The following is a 27,747-nucleotide window of genomic DNA, read 5'->3' as shown; positions in this document are numbered from 1 at the left end:
ACTGAAAGCCAGGACAGCCTGCCATCTGTGTAGATCACTCTAGAAATCCATCATTACTCAGAATGGAGAAAGGTAGTCTGTGAGTTTGACTTTCACCAGGTGAACCAGAAAACAAACAAACAAACAAACAAAACAGCAACTATAACTAAAAGGCAAAACCCTCTGTTTTTTTGTGATTCTCAGATCTTCCACCTCCCTCCACAAGAGAACGACCTCCTGGGTGTAAGACCGTGTTTGTCGGGGGATTACCAGAAAACGCCACTGAGGAAATCATCCAAGAAGTCTTCGAGCAGTGCGGTGACATCACAGCGATTCGGAAAAGCAAGAAGAATTTTTGTCACATTCGCTTTGCCGAGGAGTTCATGGTTGATAAAGCCATTTACCTTTCCGGTACTTTGCATCACATAAGGGGGTTTTCTCGGCGCTTTGGGATGTTTTGTTACGTTAATATGAGCGTATTCCCTTTCGCCTTAATGCATAATAAAAGTCCTCACAGTTTGGGGCTGGAGAAGGAGGAATTCTGCCCTTAGGCTGTCAGAAGCTCCCTGTTAAGTCTGTGAACGCACGTACGTCCCTGCTGCAGACATGGTGTCCCACCATCCAGGCTTTAGGAATTCCATCGAGTTTCTAATCAATGTTCTCAAGTGCTTCTTAGATGAGAAGCAATATTATGAATACTGAGGACCATTATTATTATTGGATGTAATTCTCTGGGGGAATGAAGTCCTCTCTCAGCATAATTTCAGTTTTTCAGAAGTGGTTCACTTTCTAGACACCAGGGCACAAGATGAGTGCCTTGCAGACAGTGGTCCCCAGGCCTGAGGAGGAGGCCCAGGAAACCGCCCCGTTGCTAGTGCATTTAGCCTGGCTAAGCCCGCCCCACCATCCCTGCTTGTCTGGTGCCATTTATCAGGGACATTTTTACAGGGGTTGAAATTAAGCCTCCTGCTGCCTTCCACCCTATGGGTGTTGGAGCAAATGTATGGAGCCTGTCAGCAAGGCCTTTGCCAAATCTAAGCGTCGCAGAGCTGGTATTGAAATGTAGCTTTGGAAGGATGTCTTTTTAGAGTTAACTCACTGCCATTCCCTCTCTGTCTCCATCTGCATATTTCAGGCTGTCACTCTGCACATCACTTCCCTCTTCCAGAGGCAAAGCTAGTGAGGAAAAGTGGGAAAAGAAGACGGGGAAAAAAATCTGAACATTACTACCAGGTTTACCTAACTCTGCAGTCAGCCCCGATGACCATAAAATTGTCTTGCAAACCCCAGAAGCCCTGGGGTTATTCCAACACTGAAGAGACTTTCCTGAGCTAGATAGTGACCTAGAGAACTTTAAAACCCTTATTCCAATAAAACCTGACAGTGGAAAAGAAAGCCTGAAAGTATTCCAGAATGGAGGGGGACGATAAAACATCAAATAAAAATACAACACTCAAATCTCTCACAAAGTCTTGAGCGACAGCATCAGAGTAATCTGTTAGACAACTGGGGATTCTATTGAGTGTGTGGCACTGGCTTTCACATGTCTCGGGCAAGATAACCTCTCTCTGAGCCTCTCTTTTCTCTTCTGCAAAATCGAGATAGTGATAGCGCTACCTCATCGGATTGTTATGCGGAATGAATCAAAATAAGGGATATTAAGTGCCTAGCAGGGCACGTGCCACATGGGAACCATTCCGTAAGTGGTTGTTTTTAACACAGATATCCTGATGATGATAGAGAAGGAATCCTGCCCTGGGAATTTGGGTTCTAATCACAGCTCCACCAATACAACTATGACTTTACCCCCACCTGATTAAATGAAAGGGCTACAGTAAATCAAAGGTGTTTTTCAACACTGACATAACATAATGTTTAGACCCAATCAGAAAACTCATAGTACATTGCCAGAAGATGAACAGTTCCATATTTAGGCACATGAAAGTTTCAGATTTATGCCTTGATGCTATATTTTTTTTAAGCTCTGACCCGGGCCCCTGCCTGACTACCCCTTGGCATCCCACAGCAAAGGCCTCACCTCCAGCCGACCTGCCTGAGTACACGGGGGTCTCCCAGCTCTGCCTGGGCTGCCCTGGCAAGGTTGCAGCATGGTCCTGGGAAGATCTGAAAGGCTGACTGGGAAGGGCAGGAAGGAAGGCAGGCTGCCGCTCTTACGTAAGAGCTCCCGCAAGCCCTAGCCCAGCTGGATGGCCTAATTTTAGGACCACAATCACATTTGAGGGCCAAGCTAATTTTAGACCCAGCCTCATCACGGGCTCTTTTAAGGCCTTAATGATGGTGTTGTGATGAAAGAGCGGGTGATTTTTGGAACCAGAAATGTCTGAAAAGTGATGCTCTGGACATGACCAGGGGAAAGTTGCTTGGCCAGTTGGGACAGCTGGCCAGTCTTAGGCCATTCTGCCTGCTCAGCTGTTATGTATATGTCACCACGGCCTGCTGATTTGTTAAATTTCCGCAGCCCACAACCAAAATATACTCTGCTTTAGCATTAATTCTTCTCCTCTGTGATCAGATGTTTGCTTTTTTTAATTTTCTTTTTGCTTGTGAACACTTTTTTCAAAATATATTTTCTAACATCTTTATTGGGGTATAATTGCTTTACAATGGTGTGCTAGTTTCTGCTGTATCACAAAGTGAATCAGCTATACGTGTGCCTACATCCCCAAATCCCCTCCCTCTTGAGATGTTTGCGTTTTTGATAGGTATTGTTATGTCTTCCCAGTTTTAGAGAGACAATACCTTTTAAAGCTGGGAGTGAGAAGGTCATAACAGGAATCAGACTTGAGATCTGTTTCACATTTGTAACTTTTCAAAGGTGTGAAGTACCCTACTGGGGAGAAGCCAGCCTCTCCTGGGATTTTTCAGCTGAGTTTCAACCCCAAATGCTAAAATAATCCATTGAAATCTACCACAAGGTCCCGAGCATCAGTGCAGTGCAGCCTAGCATTTCACAGTGGTGTCTCATTTGCAAAGTCCCTGCACAGCAAAAGTGCTTATTTTGCTCTCTCTTCTGGCAGCCCCTGACAGCAGGGATCCTGCTGGGACCTGAATTTATGTTTTTAAAAATCTGAGTACCCCAAACTGAAGAGCAACCTCAAAGCCAAACCTCCTTCCCTTGAAGTTAGTCTGGCGGCCTGGTTTCAGTTCTGTTTGTGTTGATTTCTCAGATCAAGTTTCTGCTTATAATCTTTATAAGTTGTGTAGCTCACAGTAAATCCCCCAAAGACTTCCAGGCCCATTTTTTTGGTCTAGCTCTGGGCTCTCACACGGGCTCCTGTGGCCTTCAAAGATTGCATGGACAATTTGCGCCGTGCTGCGTGCCAGATGAGGTGCTGGAGGGGCTGTAAGGAGGGCCGCGGTGAGGCCTCTTGATTGAAGGTAAAATATTCTCCTGTGTGCCCCAGAGGATAAGTGGAAATAAAACAGTATTGCAAAATTGCCTTGGTAATTGTGGCTTTTGCAGCTGCCGAGAGAGAATGGAGCAAGCAGCGTTTTCTAGGAGAATGAAGCAATAGCCTGTGAGTGAGGTGTCACGGAATTTACTTTGTAGATCTTTTTAAATATCATAGATAATATTTATGAACTTGCACTCCACCTCTTCCTAACAAATAAAAGTAAGAGGGCTTATTGCAACAGAGTTACAGTAAATTGAAAATATAAAATTGAGGCCATAAAAAGCAGAGGGGGAAAAAAGCTACATGCCCAATATTTTTTTGATCTTCCTGGAAGCCAGAAGGAAGAAGGAGTTAGGATAAGTGCCCTGGTTCTTGAGATCATCCTCTTGGCAACATTGGCTTGAAGACCCCTCCCACTGGAGCGTTTATCCCCACATCTATAATAGGCGTACCTTGGGCCGCGCTTCCGCTTCCGGATGGCCTCGGAGGGTAACAGCTTCCCACCTCCTATGGGAAGGATGTCTTTTGTAAGGGAAGAAGAAATCAGTGAGAGCTCCCCTGGCGCGCCTTGAGGGCCTGGCCCCGACTGTGACAGTCGTGCGTGACAGTGTTGTGACAGTGTGATGTGACCCGCCTTCCCACTGGTTTCAGGTTACCGGATGCGCTTAGGGTCTAGCACGGACAAAAAGGACTCTGGCCGGCTACACGTGGACTTCGCCCAGGCCCGGGACGACTTCTACGAGTGGGAGTGCAAGCAGAGGATGCGCGCCCGCGAGGAGCGGCACCGGCGCAAGCTGGAGGAGGACCGGCTGCGGCCGCCCTCGCCGCCGCCCATCATGCACTACTCAGAGCACGAGGCCGCGCTCTTGGCCGAGAAGCTGAAAGGTAGGAGCTGCGCGCGTTTGCTTCCTCCGCTGCCCCGCCGGCCATGGCCTGCCGCCAGGGAAACAGCGTGATCCCCAGGCGCCGGGCCCAGGTGTTTCTCCTGTCCCTTCGCGTGCTGAGTTCATGGGACCGGGGTCTCCCGGGCTTCCTCCTGCTGCCTGGACAGAGCCGTGCCCCTGCCCAGCCCTCTCCCTGGCCTGCCTTCTCCCTGAATGTGTATCAACCAAACTCAAGCAGAGGGGGGCAGAAGAGCCCTCCGCACTAGCCCCGTAGCAGGCCACCATCTGACTTCCTACCCCTGTTGAATGAACCAGTGCCTCCTCCTGCAGGCAGGCAGGTCCCGGGGCTCCTCCAGGTCTGTAGTTTGCACCTCTGCTGGCCTCTTAACAAAGCCCCCCCCCCCCCCCACACACACACACAAGGCTTGTCTGCAACCGTGCTGGGGCCCGTGCAGAACAGAAGAGAAATGTAGAATAGGCTCCTTGTCTTTAGAGATGGAGGGGAAGGGACCCTCCTAATGTCTATGGAAGAATTAGAACTAGAAGTGGGCACGTGTCATTTCTTTGACTGTTTTCTGTGCTCCTCTCCCGGGTTTGAGGCCCTGGGGGATAAAGACAGAGAGACAGAGGCTTTAGTACCTGACACAGTGAACTACAGATGACTGGGGAGAGGCCAGATTTGGAAGTTAGGATGACCTGTGTGTCAGTTCTGATCCATCATTGAGCAGAGTTGTTTGACTCCAGCAACATGGGTGCACTTACAGGCAAGTGATGGTCACACCCTCCTCAGTCTGTTGGGCGTGTCAGGTTTCGATGAAAAAACAGGTCATGGTCGCTGGCCATGATGAACTGTAATACAAAGCCAATGACATGATTGTCAACCAACATATGAGCAACATGCTTTGGGAACTCACGGACAAGTGTGAGTGGTATTGATGACAGTGTCAGGAAAGTCTTCACAGAGGAGGCAGAACTTGAACCTTGCAGGGTAAACAAGATTTGTTTCCCCAGGAGAAGAAAGGACCTAAAGACATTCTTGTCAGAGGCTGGAGCTCAAAGAGTAAAGACAGAAGGAGGCAGAGGGGAATTGGGCACAGGCGGAGAAAGGCAAGTCGCCTCCTCGGGGGAACAGAGCGGAGGTGAAGCTGGGAAAGCAGCCTGAGGCCAGATGGTGAAGGCCCGAGGGCTGCCACCGGATTTGGGTTTTATTCCATAAACAATGGAGAAGTCTTTAGGAGAGGAGAGATGCGATTGATCCTTGGAGTGTTTTAGAGCATAGCTGGCAGTGTTTAAAGTGGATTGGATGTTTTCACTAAAGGAAATATGAAAAGCTGCCTGAAACCTATTTTAGGAAGATAGGAAGTTGACATTCTGTTTCTTTAAAAAAGCATTTAAGGGCTTCCCTGGTGGCGCAGTGGTTGAGAGTCTGCCTGCCGGTGCAGGGGACACGGGTTCCTGCCCCGGTCTGGGAAGATCCCACACGCCACGGAGCGGCTGGGCCCGTGAGCCATGGCCACTGAGCCTGCGCATCCAGAGCCTTGCTCCGCAACGGGAGAGGCCCGCGTACCGCACAAAAAAAAAAAAAAAAAAAAAAGGCATTTAAAAAAAAAAAAAAAAAAAGACTTCTGCTTCTAGCCCCCATCCCCTGCTCCAGCCTTGGGAACCCCTAATCAGATGCAGTTGCCACTGAAACTGTTGACTTGGGGGGGAAAAAAAAAAAAAAACACCTCACATTGTAAGAGCTGTGAGTTGAGTTTATTCAGTGTCTTATTGAGGACTCTAGCTCAGGGGACAGCCTCTCAGCTCTGAGGAAATTTTCCAAAGAGGTAATGGAGGAAGTCAGTATATATATGATTTTGGTGAAGGGGGTGCCTGTACCCAAGCACACATCTTAGGAGAAGGATGCTGCTAGTCACAAGGAACAGATATCTTAGTTAATGGCTTTAGTACTTTTCTAAGTATGGGAAGATGCAAGAATTTGGGATCATAAAAGTTTCTTCTGAAAATATCTACCCATGTGGAAGCCTGTTCTTCCAGTTTCTCCAGAGCACAGAGTGCCGCATTCCTTTTCTCTGCCCTGAATTCCTTTCAGGGTGTGTTGAAGGTCAGCGACTGCAGTGGCTAATGACCTGATCATTGTAGAACCTTCTTTAGTTGACGTAACCATAGAGCACCTCTTACTGATGCCCTTGGCATATGCTCTGCTGCTCCGAGAAGGCGTGTCTTACCATCATAGGCTGTGGCTGTCCCTTTTATAAAAAGCACGTAAAATGCACATGCAGACGTCCTCACTTTTCCATTCAGACTAGAATCCATAAGGAGTGGGCAGAATGAGAAAGAGCAACATTCTCAAGCAGGAATGTTGATTTTGGAACAAATAATTTTTTCTTTAATATCCAGTACATTGTGTAGTATCACCTCACCTAATGAGCTACGTCAGCTAAACTGTATTCGATCGTGTCCACACCTAGAAGTGACAAAAACTAGCACCTTGGCGCCATGACCCCGTGGAGGAGTTTCAGGAAAGTTTGGCATCTACGTTAGGTTCTTTTTAAGAAACCAGCACAGAAGTGTCTTTGCGTGTAAGAGTTCCACAGCATTGCCTTTCTTGTTAAAGGATAGCAGATTGGGAAGTCAGTTTGGTAAAGTCATTTGCAAACCGTGCCGTTTCAAAACTGTATATTTATATAGATGAGTATAATTTGAAGAATTTAGAAGCCGTACTTTTGCCAAGTACTGTGTGATCCCTTGAGGAGAGAACAGATTGGAAATTTTAATAGATGGCAGTTACAGTAAAATGAGCTAGATGGGGCGACATCTTAGGCAACAGTCAGGTAATATCAAGCATGACAATTTCAACCCAAGCACAGAGTTTGGAGTATAAACAGCATTTAATTGCTTAGGAAATTGGCTGCCTCTGAGAGGAAATCCACTCCCTGCTCCTGATAACGCTGCAGAGCCAGACAGCAGGAGCCAGGGACACTGTTTCCCTGAAGATGATTTCCTTGATGTGGGGATGTAAAACGCCATCAAGACCTCCGGTAAAAAAAAGCCCGGATCAGAAAGGAAATGGAAATACAATCTGAAAATACCTAATTGGATTTGACTTTTTTTCCTCCCCTGAGAAATCTTGCTATCTCAGGTTTATTACAAGCATTTTTCCCCCCATTTTACACCATACTCGTTTAGCCTTACAATTTTCTTGTGGAAAATCAGCTTTATCCATCAAAATCTGTACTGGCCAAATCTTTACTGTAACCGACAAGGACCTCCATATCCTGCCCGGTGGTAAAACTATGCGTACAGTAGATGCTCAGTAAATTAATTCCTGTCTCTCTTTCTTAGCTGTTTGGAGCTATGAGCGTGTTGCATTTCCGGCCAGCAGTGCTACCAGGCATGATGGGAAGTGTAGGGAAGTGCGGTGTGCCCTCGGCCATCATTCCACTCACTCCACAAGTATTCGCTGAGCTCTTTGCCATATCCCTGACACTGTGATGCCAGGGAAGCAGCACACAAAGCCCCTGCCTCACAGAGTTTAGGTGTAGTTTAGGTTTCTTGAGTGACAGAGGCAATTACAAAGCTCTTCCCACTATTATGCGTGGGAAGTGCAGCGTGCTAGCCCGGGAGTGGTGGCAACCCAGCCTGGCAGAGGTGGGGTGAGAGAGGGGTGACTTTCTGGGACCCAGTAGCCCCGATCCAGTGGTCCCTGGGTCTTCTGAAGTCAGAGGAGACACTGAGTTGTCATGGTGTAGCGTCTGAGGCACTGAGCACCCAGTGTCCATTATGGTTAATACAAATTCTAAAAAAGAAAATTAGCGGGCACCCTGCTGATTAAATAGACATTGTTCCGAGACAGTTCAACTTAGTGAAGACTGACTGGGAAGTAACTGCTCACAGATCCAAAGTTTGTAGCACGGCTTTGAGAAAGTGAGAAGCAGCTCAATACCACCATAATTACACTTTATTGGAAACAGTAGCACCAGGCAGATGAGATAATGAATTTCTCTTTGTCTAACACAGACCAGCCACCCCTGGAGGAGCCCCGTGTTTGGACTGTGGAAGGGAGAGATTGATTAGACAGTGAGGAAAGATGATCTCCTGATTCACTGGGGATTTCTCCTGGAAAGAGCATTTAAAAGTTCTTGTGTACTTTTTCCCCCTTTGGAAAGCTTCACATAATCTTTCATTATATGATGAATGACGAGTTTCCCTCTGAATCAGGTGAAGTTTTGACAAAGCTTTGCAAGCATTGTCCTTGGGATTCCCTGATATGTCATCCAGGATACAGTCTTCCTGCGATCAGCATTTGTCATTTCTGAGGACTAGTCTCTGATGTGCATACAGAATGGCCCCCGATCAGCCTGCCAGAGGGAGAAACCGCGGAAGTGGTTGCCAGCATCTTGCTGAGATGGTTGTCAATATTTATGGTTCTGAGAAACTAAAAAAATCAATAATGCTCTGAGCCAAGTCGAAGTTCCATTAGCTAGAAGCCAGGCTTCCTTCTCAGGGCAAAGGAAATATGAAGCACGGGAACCTGTTTGAGAATCACGTCCTTGGACGTTACTGACCTTCACAAGGCAAGATAGACCATTTCAACTAGAAACATTTTACCTGATCCAAAAGCAGGAATAATCAGTGCATGTTTATGTTGTCCCCACTGAATTTTCTCATTTTCACAGGTACAAAATTGTTGGAGAGATTGTGTGTGTGTGTGTGTCTGTGTGTCTGTAAGTGAACTTGTAGGTATGTCGAGGGTAAAGGGGGAAGTATTAACATTTATGTAGCCTTTCACACTATCAGTGAGTTGAAGGCTAGGTGAGGTCCCACCCCTCTTGATGGTTAATTGAGCAGCCAGAGAATGGAGATTTGTTTAGGGATGTCTAAGTTTTAGGTACACATAGTGAAATTTGGGGAATGTTGTCGTAGCAGTGCCGTCCTGGAATGTCCATTCTACCTGAATCAGTATGTGACTGTACACTATAAGTTATTTCCACCTATCATAGAGGCTAGAAATCAGGGACAGCTGTATAGACATTCCATTCATCCTGTGTGTGTGTGTGTGTGTCTGTGTGTGTGTGTCTATCCCCATTTCTGTGGAAAGAAAAGTGTTGTAGGATGTCTTCCTTTTTTCCCTCATTCTCGAGACATTTTGTTCAAACGTGGAATCTCCCTTCCTGTCATTCCTTTCTAGACCCACCAGAAATCAGGCTACTCCAACCCACTTCAGTTTTCATATTCAGGGCTCATGGCCTGGCTCTTGTCACACTTATTGTTCTGAAATTCAGGGCCAGATCTCCCTGTGCACCCAAAGAGGGAGAAGAAATACAAAATGAGCCTGTATCAGTGATTTTACTTAACTCACTAATTAATGAGAGAATGAGTAAGATGTTAAAACTGGTTCAAAAGAGAGTTTGCTTTGTAAAGACATATTTTCTTCTGGACAAAAATTCATTTACATTGTTACAGAAAAGAATTATTTGCATTGTTATGCCTTTTCACAATTTGTCTTCTGTCCCTAAAGAGTTGTAAAATAGCCTAGTCAATAACAATTAGAGATTCACATCCCTGGAAAATCAGATAATGCCAGAGGCGGGTGGAGAGGATCCTCTAGCCCAGCATTCCATCGAAAGGATCTGCAGTCTCTGTGCCCATTTCCAAGACTTTGACATTTTTTTTTTCACATTTTTTTCTGGGATGAAGATGACTGACGTTTAAGCAGCTCTTCTTTAAATGGGGGTGGAGGGTTTGGGGACAGGGATTCACAAAGCTCATGAGAATCACATCAGAGCCTTTCAGTATTCGCCACTCTCTCAGATGCTACTTTCCATTTCAGGTTTTCATTATCTTTTAACTTAGGTGAGCTCCTCACCAGTTTCCCTGGCTTGTATTGAGTGATTTCTTCTAGTGCTTCTCCAGTTTCAATGTGCATATGAAACGCTTGGACTAGGATGCAGATTCTGAGTCTGGAGGCCTGAGTAGGGTGAGCCTACGTTTTTGATAAGCCCCCAAACGAGGCTCATGCTTGTGGTCTTTGACTAGCAAAGATGTTGCCATGTGCAATTTTTAGAATGCCTCCTACGTGCCCGTGCTCAGTAAACGTGGAGAAGAGGGATAGGGAGGGAGGTTGACAAATTCCGATGTGACGAGAAATGAAATAAGATGGGTATGGATTCAGATACTGAAGTGTGGTCATCATTATAATATTATTTAGTCCTCACGAAGCTGAATACAAAGGTTATCACCTTCCCAGAATTAAAAAGCTAAATTCAAAGCTAAATGCAAGGGTTATTACCTTCCAGAATTTAAAAAAAAAAAAAAAACTTTCAAAAAGATTTTTAAGTCATTGGATAAGCTGATTAGCTTACTGTGGAAAGCTCTGCTTCTGTGTAATTATCTGATATCTCTCTTAACTTTCATTGCTTACGGTAATAACCTCGGAGGCCTGGAGGATGAAAGGACCAGCCAGCTTAAGTGCCGTGAGAACATTTATCTCTGGTAGACAATGTGAAAACACTCTTCAACCTGAAATTAAAATGTTTATTATCAAATGGTATTTCCCAACTTTTGACCACTGGATTTGCTGTAACTTTCCAGTACTAATGCACTGCAGATCTATTAGAAATAGAGTATAATGAAAGAAACTACGAAGGGAAAAACTCAGAGCGAGCAGTTTCTTCTCACATTGACCCCTCAGAACTGGAGGGCCAGTGGATACATGAACCAATGATTACTGTATAGAGTGACTAATGTTTTCATAGCAGGATATGTAGGGAATTGTGGAAACGTAGCAAAGGGACACCGAATTCATGTTAGGGTTGCAGAAAAGCTTCCTTTATGAAAGGCACTTAGGCTGACTCTTGAGGGAAGCATTCACAGTTAGCCAGGTAGACCAGGAGTTCCGGGGCCCCTAGGATGAGTGCACAGTACATGCTAAAGCGGGGAGACAAGGCCATGGTCCTTAACAAAGAGGAGTGTGACAAAGGAATGGCGAACGGATTGAAGGGGAAACTGCAGCTCGAGGGAGGCCATGGAGCAAACAGTTGCAGTAGCCCAGGTGTGACATTGTGAAGACGCTGATTAGAAAACATTGGGCAATTTTTAATGAGCAAATGGTCCATAGTCACTCCAAAATATGCCAATTTTCCCAATTCTTTGTGTGGAGAAGGCATGTCTGCACATTCTAGTTTCTGAAGGGCACCCATGTTCAGAGTTGAACCCGCGCATGTTCACAGAAAGTATTTGGAATTTTTATAAGTGCGTCTTTGATGTGATTTTTATGAGCCGTGTTAATTTATTTCCGCATGAATAGCTTTAAGAGTGCCTCAATCTAAATCCTGTTTAAATTAGTTTATATTGTTTTCTGTTTTCTCTGTGATCTTTCCCCTGAATCCAGAATTGAGTTTTCATTTGGGTATTGAAAATGACCGCTCCCAACACCCTCCTGTAGCCGTTCAGGGGGAGCTGCTGGCTTCGTCTTCATTTAATATAAAGTCACGTCTTACATGGCAACAGACATCGACTAGACTTAACCAGTCATTCGTTAGCTAATGTTTTCACGGTTAATTTGAACATCAGTACATCAGTCATCCACCAGCCCGCCTCAGAAAGTTCAGAAACGAGGATGAAATCGGGAGTTTTCAAAACTATGTACTAAGCGATATATATATGTATATATGAGATATATACAGTATATAATGTATATTTTATTTTATTCATATATACTGAGAAAATGGAATTCTGCCTACTATTACTTGTTACAGTGTTAGAAAGTCTCTTGCCTGCTTACTTTTTCAGCTGTGTATTTTCAGTTGCTTAATCCTAAAATTGCTGTCTCTCTTTCTGAAAACTATCAATTAGCTCTGATCTGGTGAACTTATGCTTTAGGTCTAAGAGTGAAGAACGATAAAAATTGGCTCTTAGGTCATTCAAGGAAACATGCATTTTAAAAATTTAAGTGTGTTCTTCCTGACAGTAAATTAGGGTATTTATGAACTGCGTAACCACAAGCAAGAGAAGAAAAAACTGTGCCCCTGCGAGGGAGAAAGAAAGATGGGACCCCGTTGCTCACTCTCTCTCTCCTTGGAAGCCCCATAATGAAAACGTCTAGGATTTTTCTCTGTGTTACATAGAGATGCAAGTCACAGCAAGGGGGAAATATGGTTCATGAAGTCAGAGTTCTCTTTTCTGTTGTTGTTATTTTTTAAGAGGGGGAGAAAAAAAAGAAAAGATTTCTTATAAGCATTAGGTTGATTTCTGCGTCTTTTCGGAGGCCCATTCTCCTAACACATATCTGCAGAGATGCAGAGAGAGGGAGAGAGGCAGAATTTATTCTGACTGTAAGGGTCGCAGTGGGGCTCCCACAAGCATAATGCTGAATTATGGGCCTCTCCACGGGTTGAACGCAGTGTTAAGTTGTGTGATGGATTCTATCTTATACAAGCCGCTCTGGTCCATGAAATAAGAACCCCGTGCAGCTGGAGTTCACTGAGGGTTGAACTCAGACTGAAATTCCAGAGTTAACAAAACTGTGCAAACCAGCTGTGACGCTGAACAAGTGCGCGCTCAGTTGCGGGTTGGTTGAAATTGGCAAGGAAACTTGAGTCTTTCACGTGCGGGCCGCCCTGTGGGCCTTCCCCAGGCCACTTATCTCCTCGGATCAAAGCGTGAGGGCAGAAGGGGCAGGTTTGCCCAGGAGTAAAGCTTTGATCCCCAAGCCCAGACGGGCACCACCAGGCGGGAGAGGGCCCGGGACGGTGGCCCATCAACAGCAGGATTTCCATCCTGGAGAATCCACGGGCGCTGGGTCAAGCGACCCTGCCTTCACTCAGTGCACGTACCTCCTGGGCAGGAAGCAGCCACAGCAGTGAAGTGCCCTGGTCTGAAAGGGGGCCTCTGGGAGAAAAGGTACTCACGGTGTTCCCACAGCGCTCCGCCAGATTCACAAAGCACTCCGCGAATGCAGACTTTGTATGGTGTGTAAAATACTAACAGCGGTGGTTGATTGTAAAACCTCTGGTGAGTAAAATAAAATAAAATAAAATTCCTTTACTAAATGTGAACCACCCTCTGTCTGTTCATCTAGAGTGTGTATGTATGTGTGCGTGTGTACGTATGCACACAAGATATAATAATATATAAACAGTGGAATATACACATACAGTGTACAAGGATGTCTCTGCTGTCCCTCTAGTAGAGGGAACATGGTAGTCACTTAGCATTTGTCAAATGCGTGAGAAGCATCTGAATCTTTTAGTCTAATTTTGCTTCTTAGTTTTAGAACTCAGATTCTACTCAGTTTACTTGGAAAATGTAGGATTTTTTTAAAAATTTTTATTGAAGTATAGTTAATTTACAATGTTGTGTTAGTTTCTAGGATATTTCTCTTAAATCACATCTTTTTGGGGGTAAAAAAATAGGGATGAAAGGCTCGTCTCCTCAAGTTTGTCTGGAAAATACGCAGTGAGCCTTCAGCAATGGGATCAATTAACGTTGTAATAACTGACATACAGCTTCCACTTCCAGTTAACTTAATCTCCTTCAAACTTGCTTCTTCTCCACCTCCAAGTCAGTCGTAAAACACAGATCTGTTCCAGTAACTATTTGCGAACGGGCAAGTGTATTGGTTTCTTTGAAATAAACTTTGTCACTTATTTACAGGTAGAACCTCCCATCCCCTCCCCCCATCAACACACCCCTCAAACCAAGTTCAAATGGGTTTCCAGTAGCCTTCCAAGGCAAACACGGACCACCCCGGAACAGGTCCTCTTTTGCTGAAAACAAGGAAATATTCTAGTTTTCAGCCTAATCAAATATGTTCTATTAAACCTAAAGTGAAATTAGTTTTGAACTGCAGTAGTATAAGAATTGACCTATTCCTACTACCACCTTGGGAACAATATCTCACATCACAACCACTTTTAAAAGTAATTTAATCTGTCATCCACATCTTGACAATAACTCAACAGATTCTAAGTCAGAAAACTAGTATCACTGTGTGCTATTTCTGGTGAAAGAATAAAGAAATCAACTGGAGGCCAAATAGGTGAATGACAGTTTTTCGAGCCAGTCTTAAGAAGGAGAAAGCTGGGTTTGGTGGAAGAGCGCAGTTGTACCGTATTTCAAAGGATGCCCAGAACAGATCTTCTAAAACTGAGCTCATTGAGAGGGTGAACCACCCCTTTGTTTCTTGGGTGGTTGTGCAGTGCCGTGGAGCTAGATGTGGGAAGACAAGCTAAGTGATGATGGAGCCATTAGTCACAGGAAAGCTCACAAGGTCAAGTTTTGAAAACATATCCATTAGGATGGACCGTGCTTTGCCTTTAGAGAGGAACCAAAGTGAAAACCAAAATCTTTCCTGGGCGTGATTTGGACTTGGTGGTTTTGCATTTCCAGACGATAGCAAGTTTTCAGAGGCCATCACAGTGCTGCTGTCCTGGATTGAGCGAGGGGAAGTAAACCGGCGGTCCGCAAACCAGTTCTATTCCATGGTGCAGTCGGCCAACAGCCATGTCCGCCGGCTGATGAACGAGAAAGCCACCCATGAGCAGGAGATGGAGGAGGCCAAGGAGAATTTCAAAAATGCCTTAACCGGGATCCTCACTCAATGTAAGTAAGATTTTGGGGGGCCATCTCTTTTGTCACGACGTTGCCTTTTCTTATGTACTCTTTTTTTTTTTTTTCATTTGGGGGTAAGTAGTCCCATAATTTCCCATCTTACTCCATATCGAATGGCAAAACCTCATAAGCAATTTCATGTCCTGTGGCAACTTGGAGGAACACGGACCCCGCCCTGAGAGCTTACTTCTCAAGGTGAGCAGCATTTCTGTAGCTTTTCCTCAGAACACCCCGCCTGGCCCCCAGGGCGGGGCAGACAGACGCTGCTTCAGTGCCTGCTGGACCCACTGCAGTTCACACCGCCCCTGCAGGGTGGCCACCCTCACCTGCGGGCTCTACACCCAGACCCGTACATCCTCCCCGTGCTGAGAGTAGAAGCCGCCCCTGAATACACTGTCACGCATTGTCCTTGGGCTCTGTTTAGAAAGAAGGTCAGAAAGACTCCTCCTCCTCCTCAGGATCCTTTATTTGAGGTGAGCCTTGGCTGTCAACACAGGCAACTCAGGAGTAGAGATTTTTCTGCAGTATTATTTTTTGCCCTTTTTTTCATTTGGAAAGCAAATTGCCTGAACCACTGGATGCCGGTGATTTTTCACGTCCAGATCCTAAATTGATGAGAGGGAGTAAACGGGGCTTTTTCTCATAGAACAATAGTTAGGGAAATTACCCAGGGCTCTATTCAAAACAAAGGACATATATTTTTTTCCGGGCACTCTGCGTCTGTAGTTAATGTCACAGTGGCATCACGCCTCACAGCTGCTCATGTGCCCCTTGCTTGGTAAAAGCTATTATATGACACTTGTAACGGTACCGCGCTCCATTCCGCACCAGGTGCAGGACCCCGCACGGGATGGCAACATATGCAATTTACATATTCATTCTGAGAATACGTATTATTTTCAATGGCATCATGTGCCAGAACGCCCATCACCTCTTTCATCAGTGTAAACCCCAGCCATAATGTATCCATTAGGATGGAAAGAGAGGAGGGGATGAAAAACCAGCATCTTAACTGTAAATGTGTTTTATATGACTTTGTTGTCAAAAGACCATTTTTGCCACAGTGTAAAATGTCACGTGAGGAAACTCCCAAACATAAACTCTGATAAGTGACCAAATATCCAGTATGAGACCAACCTGGGACACCCTGTCTTTGTAGGAAAAAAAAGGAAAAACGGAACTGCTGTATCTCATAGAGACTACTGTCAGACCACCTTACCTAGATTCCCTGGTGGCGGGCAATGACCTTTTACCCGACTGTGTATGCCCAGCAGTTCTGAAGTTGGGGTTACTAGGGCTAGGCTAAAGTCCACTAACACCCAGACCACCTTTTAAAGGAGGGAAGCAGAGAATTGATTAGTAGGTGGGGTAGGGTGGATTGGTAGCAGAGAAAAGGGAGAGAGGGAAAGGCCACACCATTCTAATAATACAGTTCCTGCAAAGTTATGGCAAGAAGCCAACTGCCTGAACAGTAGAATGATCACTGATTACCTTTTGCTCACTAGCATCAGTTTGAGATAAATCCTTATTCCTGTGCGGCGTACAGTCCCACTGGGCAGGGAAGACTCAATCCTTGACTCTCACAAGGAAGATAGGAAGGCAGCCACACATTAGAATAGGAGAGGGATTTTGTTTTTTTCTTACGATACCCGTTGAAAGAAGCACTTGTTAAAAACAAGCCCCCCATCATGCGGCTGAAAGAATGGGATGTGTCTAATGTTATACAGGTAGAAGCCAACCTAAGTGTAAGACCAACGAGCGATAGACAAAGAAGTCCAGCACGTGGGGATACAAACGTCAGTGTTTTACTCCTGATAAAAGCTGAACTGGATAATGGGGTTGAGATCTGCAGCGATGACGGGCTTCCTGATGCTGGACCTGGGGAGTTGAGCATCCAGCCACAGGCAGCTCCGAGGACCACAGGCTTCTTCCTGTGGAGCCTGTATCCGTATGTACCACATCACACGTGGAGAAGCAGGCGGGAATGAGTACAGGTGACCCTCGAACATCACACAGGGGTTAGGGGCTTGGACCCTCTGCAGGATGAAAAATCTGAGTATAACTTTACAGTCGGCCCTCCCTGTCCCCAGTTCCATATCCGCAGATTCAACCAAGCATGGATGATGCGGTATGGTAGTATACATAAATGGACCTGCACAGTTCAAACCTGCGTTGTTCAAGGGCCCACTGTACCCTGTACAGGCAGGCTGGTTCACTTGCTCCCTGAAAAAGAAGAGAATGAAGGGCTAGAGCAGGGCCAGGAATTTTGGAGGAAGATCCCACCTCATGGAAACCACAAGAATGGAGATTACTGTCATAGATAACACTAAGGTACCTCACCTGTAAAACATCAAAATTTAAATTCTTGCTTTTAGCTTTCACACCTGTCCTCCTTTGGTTTTTTCCTTCCCATTTTAATAAATTCGCAGACCAAAATCCTGTAAGTAATTTTCACACCCACCATCCCCCACCACCAAAGCCCACATGTAGGACAGCAGGAAATCCCATTGTTTCAACATTCAAAATTGACCCACTTTTATTCATTTTCACTGCCACCATTCAAGTGCAGGCTGCCTGAACGATGATAAGAGCCTGTTATGTCAGTGAAATATGGTGTCCACTTGTAAGTAATAGAAAACCCAAGCAAACTTTATCTTAACAAATGGAGCATTTTCTTTTTATACCCAGTGAAACCCAGATTTGTTGGCACTGATTCAGTGGTTTAAGGCTGTCAGGCCTGAGGTTTCTGTGATACTATCAATATTAACCTTCTTAGATAGTTGTCTAAGAGGGCTCCTGTTGCTCCTGCCATCACATCTTGTTTTTACAAGCTGGAATCACATAAGAAAAAGGAGAGGAAGAAAGGAAGAGGAAGGGGTTGCACCTTTAGAGCAGGAAAGCAAATTTGCCCAAAGATCCTCAGTAGGCTTCAATTTATGTCTTGCTTTGCCGAATTATTACACGTGGCCATGCCGAGCTACAAGGAAAATGGGAAATACACTTTTTTGACTGGGCCCATTGCTCTCCACAATAAAACTGGAGTTCTCCGAGTTAGGAAGGAGGGGAGAATGGCTACAGAGAGACATTTTGCAGTTTCTGCCATGTGTACTTCCTCCCTTTCCACCTTTCCTCCAGCTCAATCTGTTTTTCACACATTGTCTGACATAAGTCAGAGCACGTCTTCCCCACTTAAATCCCTTGAGTAGATTCCCACTGCACTTACAATAACATTCATCCTCCCGGGCCTCAAGCTCTCCGTGCTTGCCTCTTCAACGTCAGCTCTCCCTCACCTCATGAGGCATCATCTCCACTGGCCTTTTTCCTGCCGAGCCCGTTAAAGCTACCTCCCACCTACGAGCCTTTGCATATCTGTTCCCTCTGTCTGCTGTGCTCTTCCCTGTACTCTGCATGCTTCCATCCCTCTCATCCTTTAGGTCTTGGCCACCCTTTCAGAGAGGCCTTCCTGATCCATCCTCTCCCAGCAGGCTCCCCATTCCTGCATCTCATCAGGTTCCTCAGGGCGCTTCTCCAAATGGGTATAACTTAATGAATTCTCTGGTTTTGGTTTATTATAATAAATGTCACAAAGGAAAGGACACGACTCTCCTAGTCATCGATATATATCAAGTGCCTGGAACATGGAAATACGCAACAAATATTTGGTGGATGAGTGAGTGAATGAATGAGTACGTTGGAAGGAAGGCAGGAAGGAAGGCTGAAACAGTAAGCTCAGAAGTTTCCAGGAACCTTGTAGAACAGTTTGGCATCGGTGTTAGCACTGTCTGTGGGTAACAGAGTTTCACCTTGCATGTGTAATCGAACAAGTTGAAGAAAGAGCTCACCAGCTGTGCTCTTGTTGGAAACTGCTGTATTTTACCAGACGCTTGGTAACAGGCTAGAGGATGTTAGGAGAGTTGGGGTAGAGGAATAAACACAGAAGTTCATGCTGACATCTCCCCAGTTGTCACTGTCTGACAACCTGTACCTTCCCCATCTCCCTATTACTGTTTGAGAGATTCCCCACCCCCCGCACCCGCTTAACCCTGTAATTTGATTCTGGGAAGTATTTCAGCAGCCAGCAGATACCAACAGGGATTGTGAAAACCCCAGCTGAACTTGACAGCCCCCAGAGCTGTGCAAGGGGTGCGCGCCCCAGCCACAGAGGGCCTGAGGGGCCCTCGTGTGAGTCCTCAGTAGCCGGGACCCTTCAGGAGGACTTGCAGATGGCAGGTACTTGCAGTGTGAGCCTCAGCTGGAGTTAAGCCTGTGACGTAGAACGGGAGCATTGCAGAGCTCACTGAGCCATCGCAGAAGTTTCCATTCGTTTTTATGTGCAAGACGACAATTCCCCAGATGCAAAGGGGAACCAAATTCTAACGTGAAATTCACCATAAAAATATTAGCAGTAACCTGACTAGCCTGGTAGGTGTGTGTACATTTCCCCATCCTTTGAATTTTGAAATATATCTCACGTCATGTCTGGTGGGGTTATGTTTGTTCGTCTCCACCGCATTTTCTGCTTCCCCAGATGGCTTCAGGGTGAGTTTGGCGTCCATACACGGAGCTACCTCTAAAATAATAGCTGCGGAAGTCCACAGCAGTCGATGTACTTGCCGTATTTTCCAAAAGTAGAACCAGTCATCCCCCCACTTATCAGCTTTCATATTTCTGGCAAACACCACAGGAATCCCCTTTGGCTTTGTCTTTTAGAATTAGATTCGGATTGTAAAGCACTGGGATTCGGGAATGACATCTCAGCTCTCCTTCTCCAGAGTGGCTGGAAATTCCCTGGTTATTTGACAGTTACTCCCTCCCACATAAAAGATCCCCACAATGTCAATGTTACGCTCCTAGAATTCCATGGCAGCCTCTCCATTAGAAAGTCAAGTTTCAGGGAGTCGTTCGTAGGCGGTTTGGAAGCAGGTCTATTGTTGAACTAGTTTATTACAGATTACAGCAAGTGGGGCTGGCCTGGTGTCCTGAAGAGAGGGCCCACGGAACAACTTCCGGGCAAATTCCGGTACATTACAAAGCTCCAAGCGCAGTAAAAGCGTGGGTCCCTATATAGATTTTGTTGGAAATAGCCAACTGGTTGACCAGGAGAAGGGAAATTCCAGTGCATGTTAGTCCATTAAAATGGATTAAATGCACATATCTCCTTGCCTTGCTTAGCCTTGCTTTCACATTTGAACAAATAGCATGTGTTCAAAGGGAAAAAAACCCCAAGAGCCATGAATAATTTAAAGGTTGAGATTTATTTCAAGGTCTACATCAAAGGCCAGCAGTTACCTTCTAGCTTTGTTGGTGTTCAGTTCTGCCAATATTTGTTGAAGTTCTAACCTTCTTCCTATCTCTGGCCTTCACCCCAGGATGGGCTATGTAAATATAATCAAATAGGCATTGTTTCCATCTGAGCCTTGGCATAAAGTGTCAAAGGGCAGCAACTAAACCCAGCCAAGAGTTTGGGAAGTATGGCATCCATTCACTTCTACTTTGGATCGTTTTTTGCCTGTGACAATGGATGTGCAGTTTTCAAAGATGTTAGATGAGAGCATCCTTTGAACTGGTGGGGCACCTAGGGCTTTCCCTTCCTTCCTGGGCCAGCTGGATAGATCTCATTCGCTATATATAAAGAAAGGAAAAAAAAGTTCAGTACAGGTGAATCATCTCATCCTTATGTCATTTTATTCTCATATCATCCTTATCTCATCTTTATGTCACCTCTCAGCCTATCCGTTGGGCAGAAACTCCCCCAAGTTTCCCAACTGAGAGACTTTCAGGTTGTGATCTTCCTTGCTTTTTAAACATTTATACGTCAGAGGAACTCCCCATAGGCCTGCCCACATTCAGGTTTTCAGTTATGAGCAAAGCTTGTCATTTCAAAGCTCAGAGAAGAGCTGTTAATAAAGTTGAGGAAACATGTTCCACAACACTCAGTCATTAACGTGCATGCCAGGTTGGTCAATTGTCCATGCCTTGTTACAACACACACACATCTGATGAAAATTTAAACACTCCATGATCGTCCCACTCTGGTAATTTCCCAGCACACTTCCTGGTAAGAGAGGAGAGAGGGAAGGGAGCAGAGTGGGGGAAAGGCAAACGGGAAGCAGAAGGTGATGGAGAAGGACTTTAGTAATATTAATTTAAGATTATGTGGGGCTTTCCTGGTGGAGCAGTGGTTGAGAGTCCGCCTGCCGATGCAGGGGACACGGGTTCGTGCTCCGGTCCGGGAAGGTCCCACATGCCGCGGAGCGGCTGGGCCCGTGAGCCGTGGCCGCTGAGCCTGCGCGTCCGGAGCCTGTGCTCCGCAACGGGAGAGACAACAGCAGTGAGAGGCCCGCGTACCGCAAAAAAAAAAAAAAGATTATGTGCCATAAGTATTAGCAGGATGGAAAACTAGAAATTGTTGAGTGTCAGAGCTGGAGGGGACCTCAGACCCTCATTGGCCCAAGCCCCCTCATTTTATAGAGGAGGAAGCTGAGTTTCCAAGAGCAGCCCTGATAGGCCCCTGTCATTTAGCAATTTATGGGCACATTAGAACCCAGGACTCTTGGCTCCTTGGACAGTTCTCTTTCTCTGTGTGCGTTGTGTTTATGAAAAATGAAAAGAATCAGAGGAGGATAAGTATAAGTTTATAGTTTACAGGTGGGTGTGAAGAGTATGCTGACATCACACTGAATATAAGAGCTGCTACCTGGTCCGAAAACAAAGTCTTTGCCTCTAGCACGACCCTCTATCCCCCCTCCGCACTCGTACTTCCTCCCCATCCCTTGTCTGAAGCATTTCCCCTCCTCCCCAGGCCAGAACCGAAGCTCCTATCACACCTCCAACATGAATCTTTTCTGTCTGTCCTACGCATAACCACCTCCCTTTCTCCTCCCTTCTGTAGCGCTTGTCGGTACTGTCTACTTGGGCATTTGATGATTCTTTTAAGCATCAGGTTTGGGGTTTTGGTTTTTTCCTCCAGCAAGATTTTAGGCTAAGCAGAGACAGAGACCGTTTGCTGTTCTCTTCTCCCGCCTCCCTGCCCCACTTTCAGGCGACGTTCTTGTAAGCACCTCAGTATACAAATATGGGTTGTTGATCCCGTGTCACAGGTGGAAATGAAAGTCGTATTGGAAATTGAGCTGGAACCTAATAACTGTGAAACACATACTAAATGTTGGTTTGGGGGGTAAACTGTGATCCTAACTGGCTTTGATCTGATATACCATTCTCCTTAAAAGTGAAATACATAGAATATGCTTTAGTTGAGAATTTTGCAGAAGTAGCACTAGAGCACTGTCATGGATGTTATTTTAACCTGGAGATTGGGAAGGTTAGAACTATCATGCAGATTTGTTTTGTGCATTTATGATAGGAAATGGCATCAACCTCATCTTAGATCTCGAAAAAAGCCGACAGTGAAGAGTTGTGAGCCCAGCTTGACCATAAATTAGCCAGGTGACTTTAGGAAAGGCCTGGAAGCTCCTTAAGTCTTCGTTCTCTCATCTCTGCGATGAAAGGGTTTGACCAGACAGTCCCCTAGGTTCTCTTCCCACTCTGAAAATTCGGCTGTCCTTATCGTATCAACAACTTCGACCCTTGAACATCTCTGAATGTCTGCACACAACAAGTACCTGCCGGGATGTCAGTAAGTCCGGAGCTGATCATAGAACAGAGGATCAGAGGACACTCTCCGTGCCCGTCCGGACTCTGCCTGGCTGTGGAGGTTAAACCTCCGGGCAGTACTGTAAGTTTTAAGTTTCTTGAAGGCAGATACGACGTGTTCTTGACTCTCTGTGCAACTGAAAAAGAAGTACTGATTAGTATTTGTGCTCAAACAAAAGAACACTGTCCAGGGAGACTCATGACAGAGTAGCCACAGACAACGTGAGAGAACATCTGCTTAAGGAGACAAACTGCTTAGGTGTGCAGACCCCTGCTCTAGCAGGTAGCCTTGCGATCCGCAAAGCCAAAAATATATCCCGTCTGTTCCTTCACAGAGAGTTCGCAGACCCCTGTGCCATGGGATGACAGAGGTAGGAAGGATATTCAGGACTGACCCCCCTTGACCTTGGGATTCAAACAGGTGGAGATTTTCGCAGGCCACACAGCTGCTTAGAGGTGGAGCTGCGGCCTCAGAAATGCAGGCTGCGTGACCCTCCCTGCCCGCCCACGTGCCCCCAGAAACCCTGTGCGACTCCTCGACCCCTAAAAGCTCTCCCTCGGCCCCACCTCAAGCTTCGCCTCTGAGGCTTTTATTCAACAGTGATAAGCAAAAGTAGGACAGCACGGATTTTAGATGAAAGCGTGTGCTGAGCGTGTACCCCGGAAGGAGTCAGTCACAGTCTGGTAGACAGGTGAGCAGGGGCCCTCTTTGCAGACCCTGGGATTCTTCCTTGCTGTCGTTCACATTCCTGAGAACACTTTTGGAAAGGGCTCAGTGCAGCTTCCTGCCCCATCACAGCCGCAAATATTTGTCTTCTTTGCAGTAGAAAATTCTGGTCACCTTAACATTTTGGACCAGCCGTTGTTAAAGCCTTTCCTGCCCGCCTTGGCGCTCTCCGCAGCCTCCCTCTCGGCAGTTCTCATGCTGGGGTTCACCGGGGCTGCAAGGACCAGCAGCGTCTCTGGATCTTTTTGTCCCCAGTGCCTAGTGCAAGGTCTGGCACGGCGGTGTGCTCCACAGTGTTCGTAAGACTTCGGCCCATAGTACAAATGCATATACACATGGGTATCAATGCACGATTTGAAGTTGCACAGATGCTATTTTCCATCCCCAGCTTCACCACTTGCTAAGTATATGACTGGTAATAATACCCTCTCTGTGAATCTCAGTTTCTTTCTCAGTGAAATGGGCATAATAATAGAACCTGCCTCAGATCGTTGTTGGGGAATTTAAATGAGGTAATGTTTTAAATCAGAGGTTCTCAAACTTCATTATGCGTTGGAATGACTCGGGGACCTTGGAAAAACAGACTCTGCTGGATCGGTGGTTGCCAGAGGCAGAGGTTGGGGGGTGCAGGGAAGGGGTGAAGGAGGGCAAGAGACACAAACTTCTAGTTATAAAATAAGTAATTCCCGGAGATGAAATGCATGGCCCGACAGCAATAGTTAACAGTACTGTATTGTGTATTTGAAAGTTGTTAAGACGGTAAACCTTAAAAATTTTCGTCTCGAGAAAAAAAACTTGTAACCATGTGAGATGACGGATGTTAACTAACCTTGTGGTAATCATTTCACGGTACGTACATACTGCAAATCATTATGCTGCGCACCTTCAGTTTACACAGTGTTGTATGTCAGTTATATCTATCTCAATAAAACTGGGAAAAATGTTTTTAGGAAAAGAATCTGCTGGGCCCCACCCCCCCCGAGTTTCTGTGCAGTAGGTCTAGGGACTACTTGCATTTTAATAAATTCCCAAGTGATGCCCACGATGCTGGTCCAGGATCCACACTTTGAAAACCACTGTTTTAAATCATCAAGCATAGTGCCTGGCCCAGTAAGTCTAAGTAATCAGAAGTAGCCAGCTCCTGTTACCTGATTTCTCCTGGCACCACTCATGGAGTTGATGGTGACCCAGAGGAAATCAGGGTCACCCTTTTGAGGGTCACAAAGGAGAAGGGATACCCAGAAACCAGGTCTCTTCCCTTCTTGCTGGATGGTCAGTCTTCACAACAAGCCAGTTACTGATCAGCAGGGCAGTTCTGATGAGTCTGTGGACTTCTTTCCGTGATTCACAATGGAAACTGCAAATGTGGATAGCTCGGGTTCGGAGAATCGGTCATCATGTAATTCAGGCCTTTTCTCATTGATCAGGAATGGCAAAATTTAACATTTGATTACCAGCTGTTGACAAGGGACAGGAAAACAATCTGAAAAATACTTGCGGGCATAAAATGTGAGTGCCACTTGGCGATAGCTCTCAAAAATTAAAAATTCATACACTCTGTTATATATGTTTTCCACTGCTGAGAATTTCTTATAAAGATTTAGGTAAGAATGTGTCAGAAAGTATGTCTGAGGGTGTTCACTGCAGCCTTACTGATAATACACGTAGGACTTAGAAGCAAGATACAGCACAGTGTATATATCAATAATATTGGCACTTTATGTAAGTAAAACAAGGTTACACATAGTGTACTGTATGTATAACTCTTTCTTTGGATGGATACTCTGTTAACAGTGGTTACCTTTAAAGAGAGACACTGGATGGGCGGTAGTCAGGAAGGGAAGATAGACTTTGACTTTTCATTTCATTCATTTTTTTCTTATAGACGTATATTACTTTCATTTAGTCAATAGGGATCATCCAGACAGGGTGATTGATTGGATTTTCAGAAGCCTAATAGATGCTATATATTGTAAGGAACCATTAAAATTATAATAGCTTCATGGATTTTTGTTCCATTACTTTCCAGAATATTTGAACAGATGCATTAATAAGGGTATCTACAGTTCCCTGAAGTGTATTGGGATTTATACTCTACAGAGCTTCAAAAGTCACTGTCTGCCTAATATCTTACCATTTATTGGAACAATGTCACCGTTTCCTGCTTGCTCAGAATTTGCCAGAAGCACCGTGTTTCTTTTTGTGTAATTTGATCCAGCATGTTTTTCTTCCTATCCTCACCCCACTCCCCAAAAGAACCAGATTTCTGGCCTCGTCTAGCCAGGAAGCTCAGAACCGTGGTACCTGCTGGTGGCGTTCTGGCCTCAGGTTCAACAGGGCTGGAATGGATTCACAGGGTTACACAGCATGGCTCTTTTTAGTCATCTCAAGACAAAAACCCCAGAATGCCCTTTTTCCTCCTTGACTTGAAATTCCGGTCCGTGCCTCCTTAATGTATGGGTTTGATGGAGTTAATTCTGTTTCCTGGGCTTCCCGCCAGACTCACTGGCTCCTGAGTGGGGACCCAGAACACAAGTGAGGGCGCAGGAATCTCTCTGGGAATCACTCTAGCAGCTTCCCCTGTCATGTTCAACACTAACGGCTCCTCCCTCTGGCTTTGTCTCACTCCTCTGGGCGTCCAGAGGGCCCAAATCACTTATTCCACTCGCTGTTATAATTCTGCAATCCAGGGCCAAGGCTCATCAGTCCCACCCTAGCTTTTGGTATTTAAAAACAACACTAAAACGCTAGTGGGGGAACTCAGCTCTTTTCACTTGTTACACGCCTTTGAAAATCTCTTAGGAGCTCTTCACAGAGGATTTGGGAAAATGTTATCCCTTAAAGGAAAATAAAATTTCCTCTGAACCCCACAGAGTTAAGGCTCTCTCAGGAGCCTAGATAACATTAAAAACAAAAATTCAGCTTGGAAGATTTGTTTGAGGTGCTCTATTTAGGCAGGCCTGCTGCCTATAAGGACTTAATCGGTTTCTCTTGATATTTGGGAGACTAAATGGATTGAAAGCTCTCTCACAGCTGCTTAGCTGGAACAAAAGATGCAGGAGGTGTGGGGGACTCAAGACACACACTCAGGAGCACATGGAGGAAAAGGTCTGGGTTTGCTCTTTGGAGGAGCCTAACCTTTCCCTTTCATTGCTTCCAAGGCTTTTCTGCCCAGAGCTCAAGAACCAGGAGCCTCGTACCCCCCCGAAGTCTGAGGTTTTGTGCTCGGTGCCCGGCCCCTTCCCAGGGAGCTTGTTTGAGTGTGTTCTATTTCTGGGTGTTTACCCAGAATGTCCTGTTCTGAGCTTGTCTTTTCTGAGAAGACTGAAGACAAGTGCTTCTCAAGATAACTGATCAAATTCTCTCTCATGTAAGAAGTCTGTTCTGAAGTCAGCAGATGTCCAGACATTTTGAGGTGAGGGGAAAGTACAAAAAAAAAGGTGGTTAAATGACCTAGTCTTAGGATTTTTTGTTGAAATGCTGAAGAATTTATACACATGTGTGTGCATGTTATGTGCATCAGAGAATGAATAATCACTAGTAGGGTGTTCAGTGAATTAAACACAGAGGCCATTAGGGGAGGCGCTAATGTCTGGTAGCCTAAGTATGCAAACCAAAACCTAAGCCTGTAAGTGCCTCACGGTTAAGAAACGGAAACCTGAGGACAACCAGTCACAAATAACCAGCTAGGTTTTGAGAGACAACCAAACCGTAATCTCCTGGCTTTGCTTCTGCCTTTTCCCTGTGAGTCTCTCCCCAGCGCCTGTCAATGGTGCACTCCTAAACACTTCCGGTTTGGTGCCGCTCGACTGGAATCCATTTTTGTTGAAATAAACTTCAAACATTTTAATATACCTCAGTTTACCTTTTAACAAGAGGTTTGTCTCTGCCAAGAGTGATTAGCAATTTCCTCAAAGCTCTATTCATCCTCCACTAATGTTCACTTATACCTGCTGGAAATGTACTAGGGACTCTCCTGTGACACCTAAGACGGACATTCCAGCATACTTCAGAAAAATCAGTCCCTTTTAATTTTTTCGTTTCTCTCAAATAACCTAATTTAGGCAAAGTTAATACAGAGGATTGTGGGAGGGCGGTTTGCAAGGCGTGAAGGGTAAATATTAATTCTCTTGCGGAGCGCTCTTTCTGTCGTTAATGCTTCCCAAATGCTGAAGTATTCTAATTGCCGTAGGCTCTTATGGGGCCGCGCAGCCACCACTCTGTAGACCCCTGGGTGGTGAAGGCCCCGGTGGCGGTTGATGTGAATCTGCTCTGCTCTCAGCTCAGCGTCTGCACGCTACCTTTCTGAACAAAGGCCAGTGCCATCTTGTTTACTGTTTCTGTCTTCTCTGAGCGGTGAAGTAGAGAGTTAAAGATTCCACTTAGTAACTACCTGTAGTTTTACTGTGTATGGAATAAGCAGTGTGAATTATACTGGAGAAGTAGTGAGTGGTAGTCGGATTCAGGGACTTGC

At 45.5% G+C, this 27,747-nt stretch overlaps 1 protein-coding gene across 9 annotated transcripts in view; it reads left to right on the top strand.

Moving 5' to 3' along the window:
• The window catches only part of ENOX1 (ecto-NOX disulfide-thiol exchanger 1), a 611,692-nt gene that overhangs the window by 456,864 nt on the left and 127,081 nt on the right, over positions 1 to 27,747 (top strand). For all 9 annotated transcript variants that reach the window (XM_027116194.1, XM_027116191.1, XM_027116190.1 and 6 more), the window contains 3 exons: positions 184 to 390; positions 4,047 to 4,280; positions 14,672 to 14,884. In XM_027116194.1, the coding sequence (XP_026971995.1) occupies positions 184 to 390; positions 4,047 to 4,280; positions 14,672 to 14,884 (654 nt within the window). The remainder of the gene's footprint in view (positions 1 to 183; positions 391 to 4,046; positions 4,281 to 14,671; positions 14,885 to 27,747) is intronic.

This window comes from Aethalodelphis obliquidens, unplaced genomic scaffold (genome assembly GCF_003676395.1).
Source record: "Aethalodelphis obliquidens isolate GAN/ISIS:26980383/991018 unplaced genomic scaffold, ASM367639v1 scaffold16, whole genome shotgun sequence".
In the NCBI taxonomy this organism is placed as follows: domain Eukaryota; kingdom Metazoa; phylum Chordata; class Mammalia; order Artiodactyla; family Delphinidae; genus Aethalodelphis; species Aethalodelphis obliquidens.
This window is presented reverse-complemented; position numbering and strand designations above follow the sequence as displayed.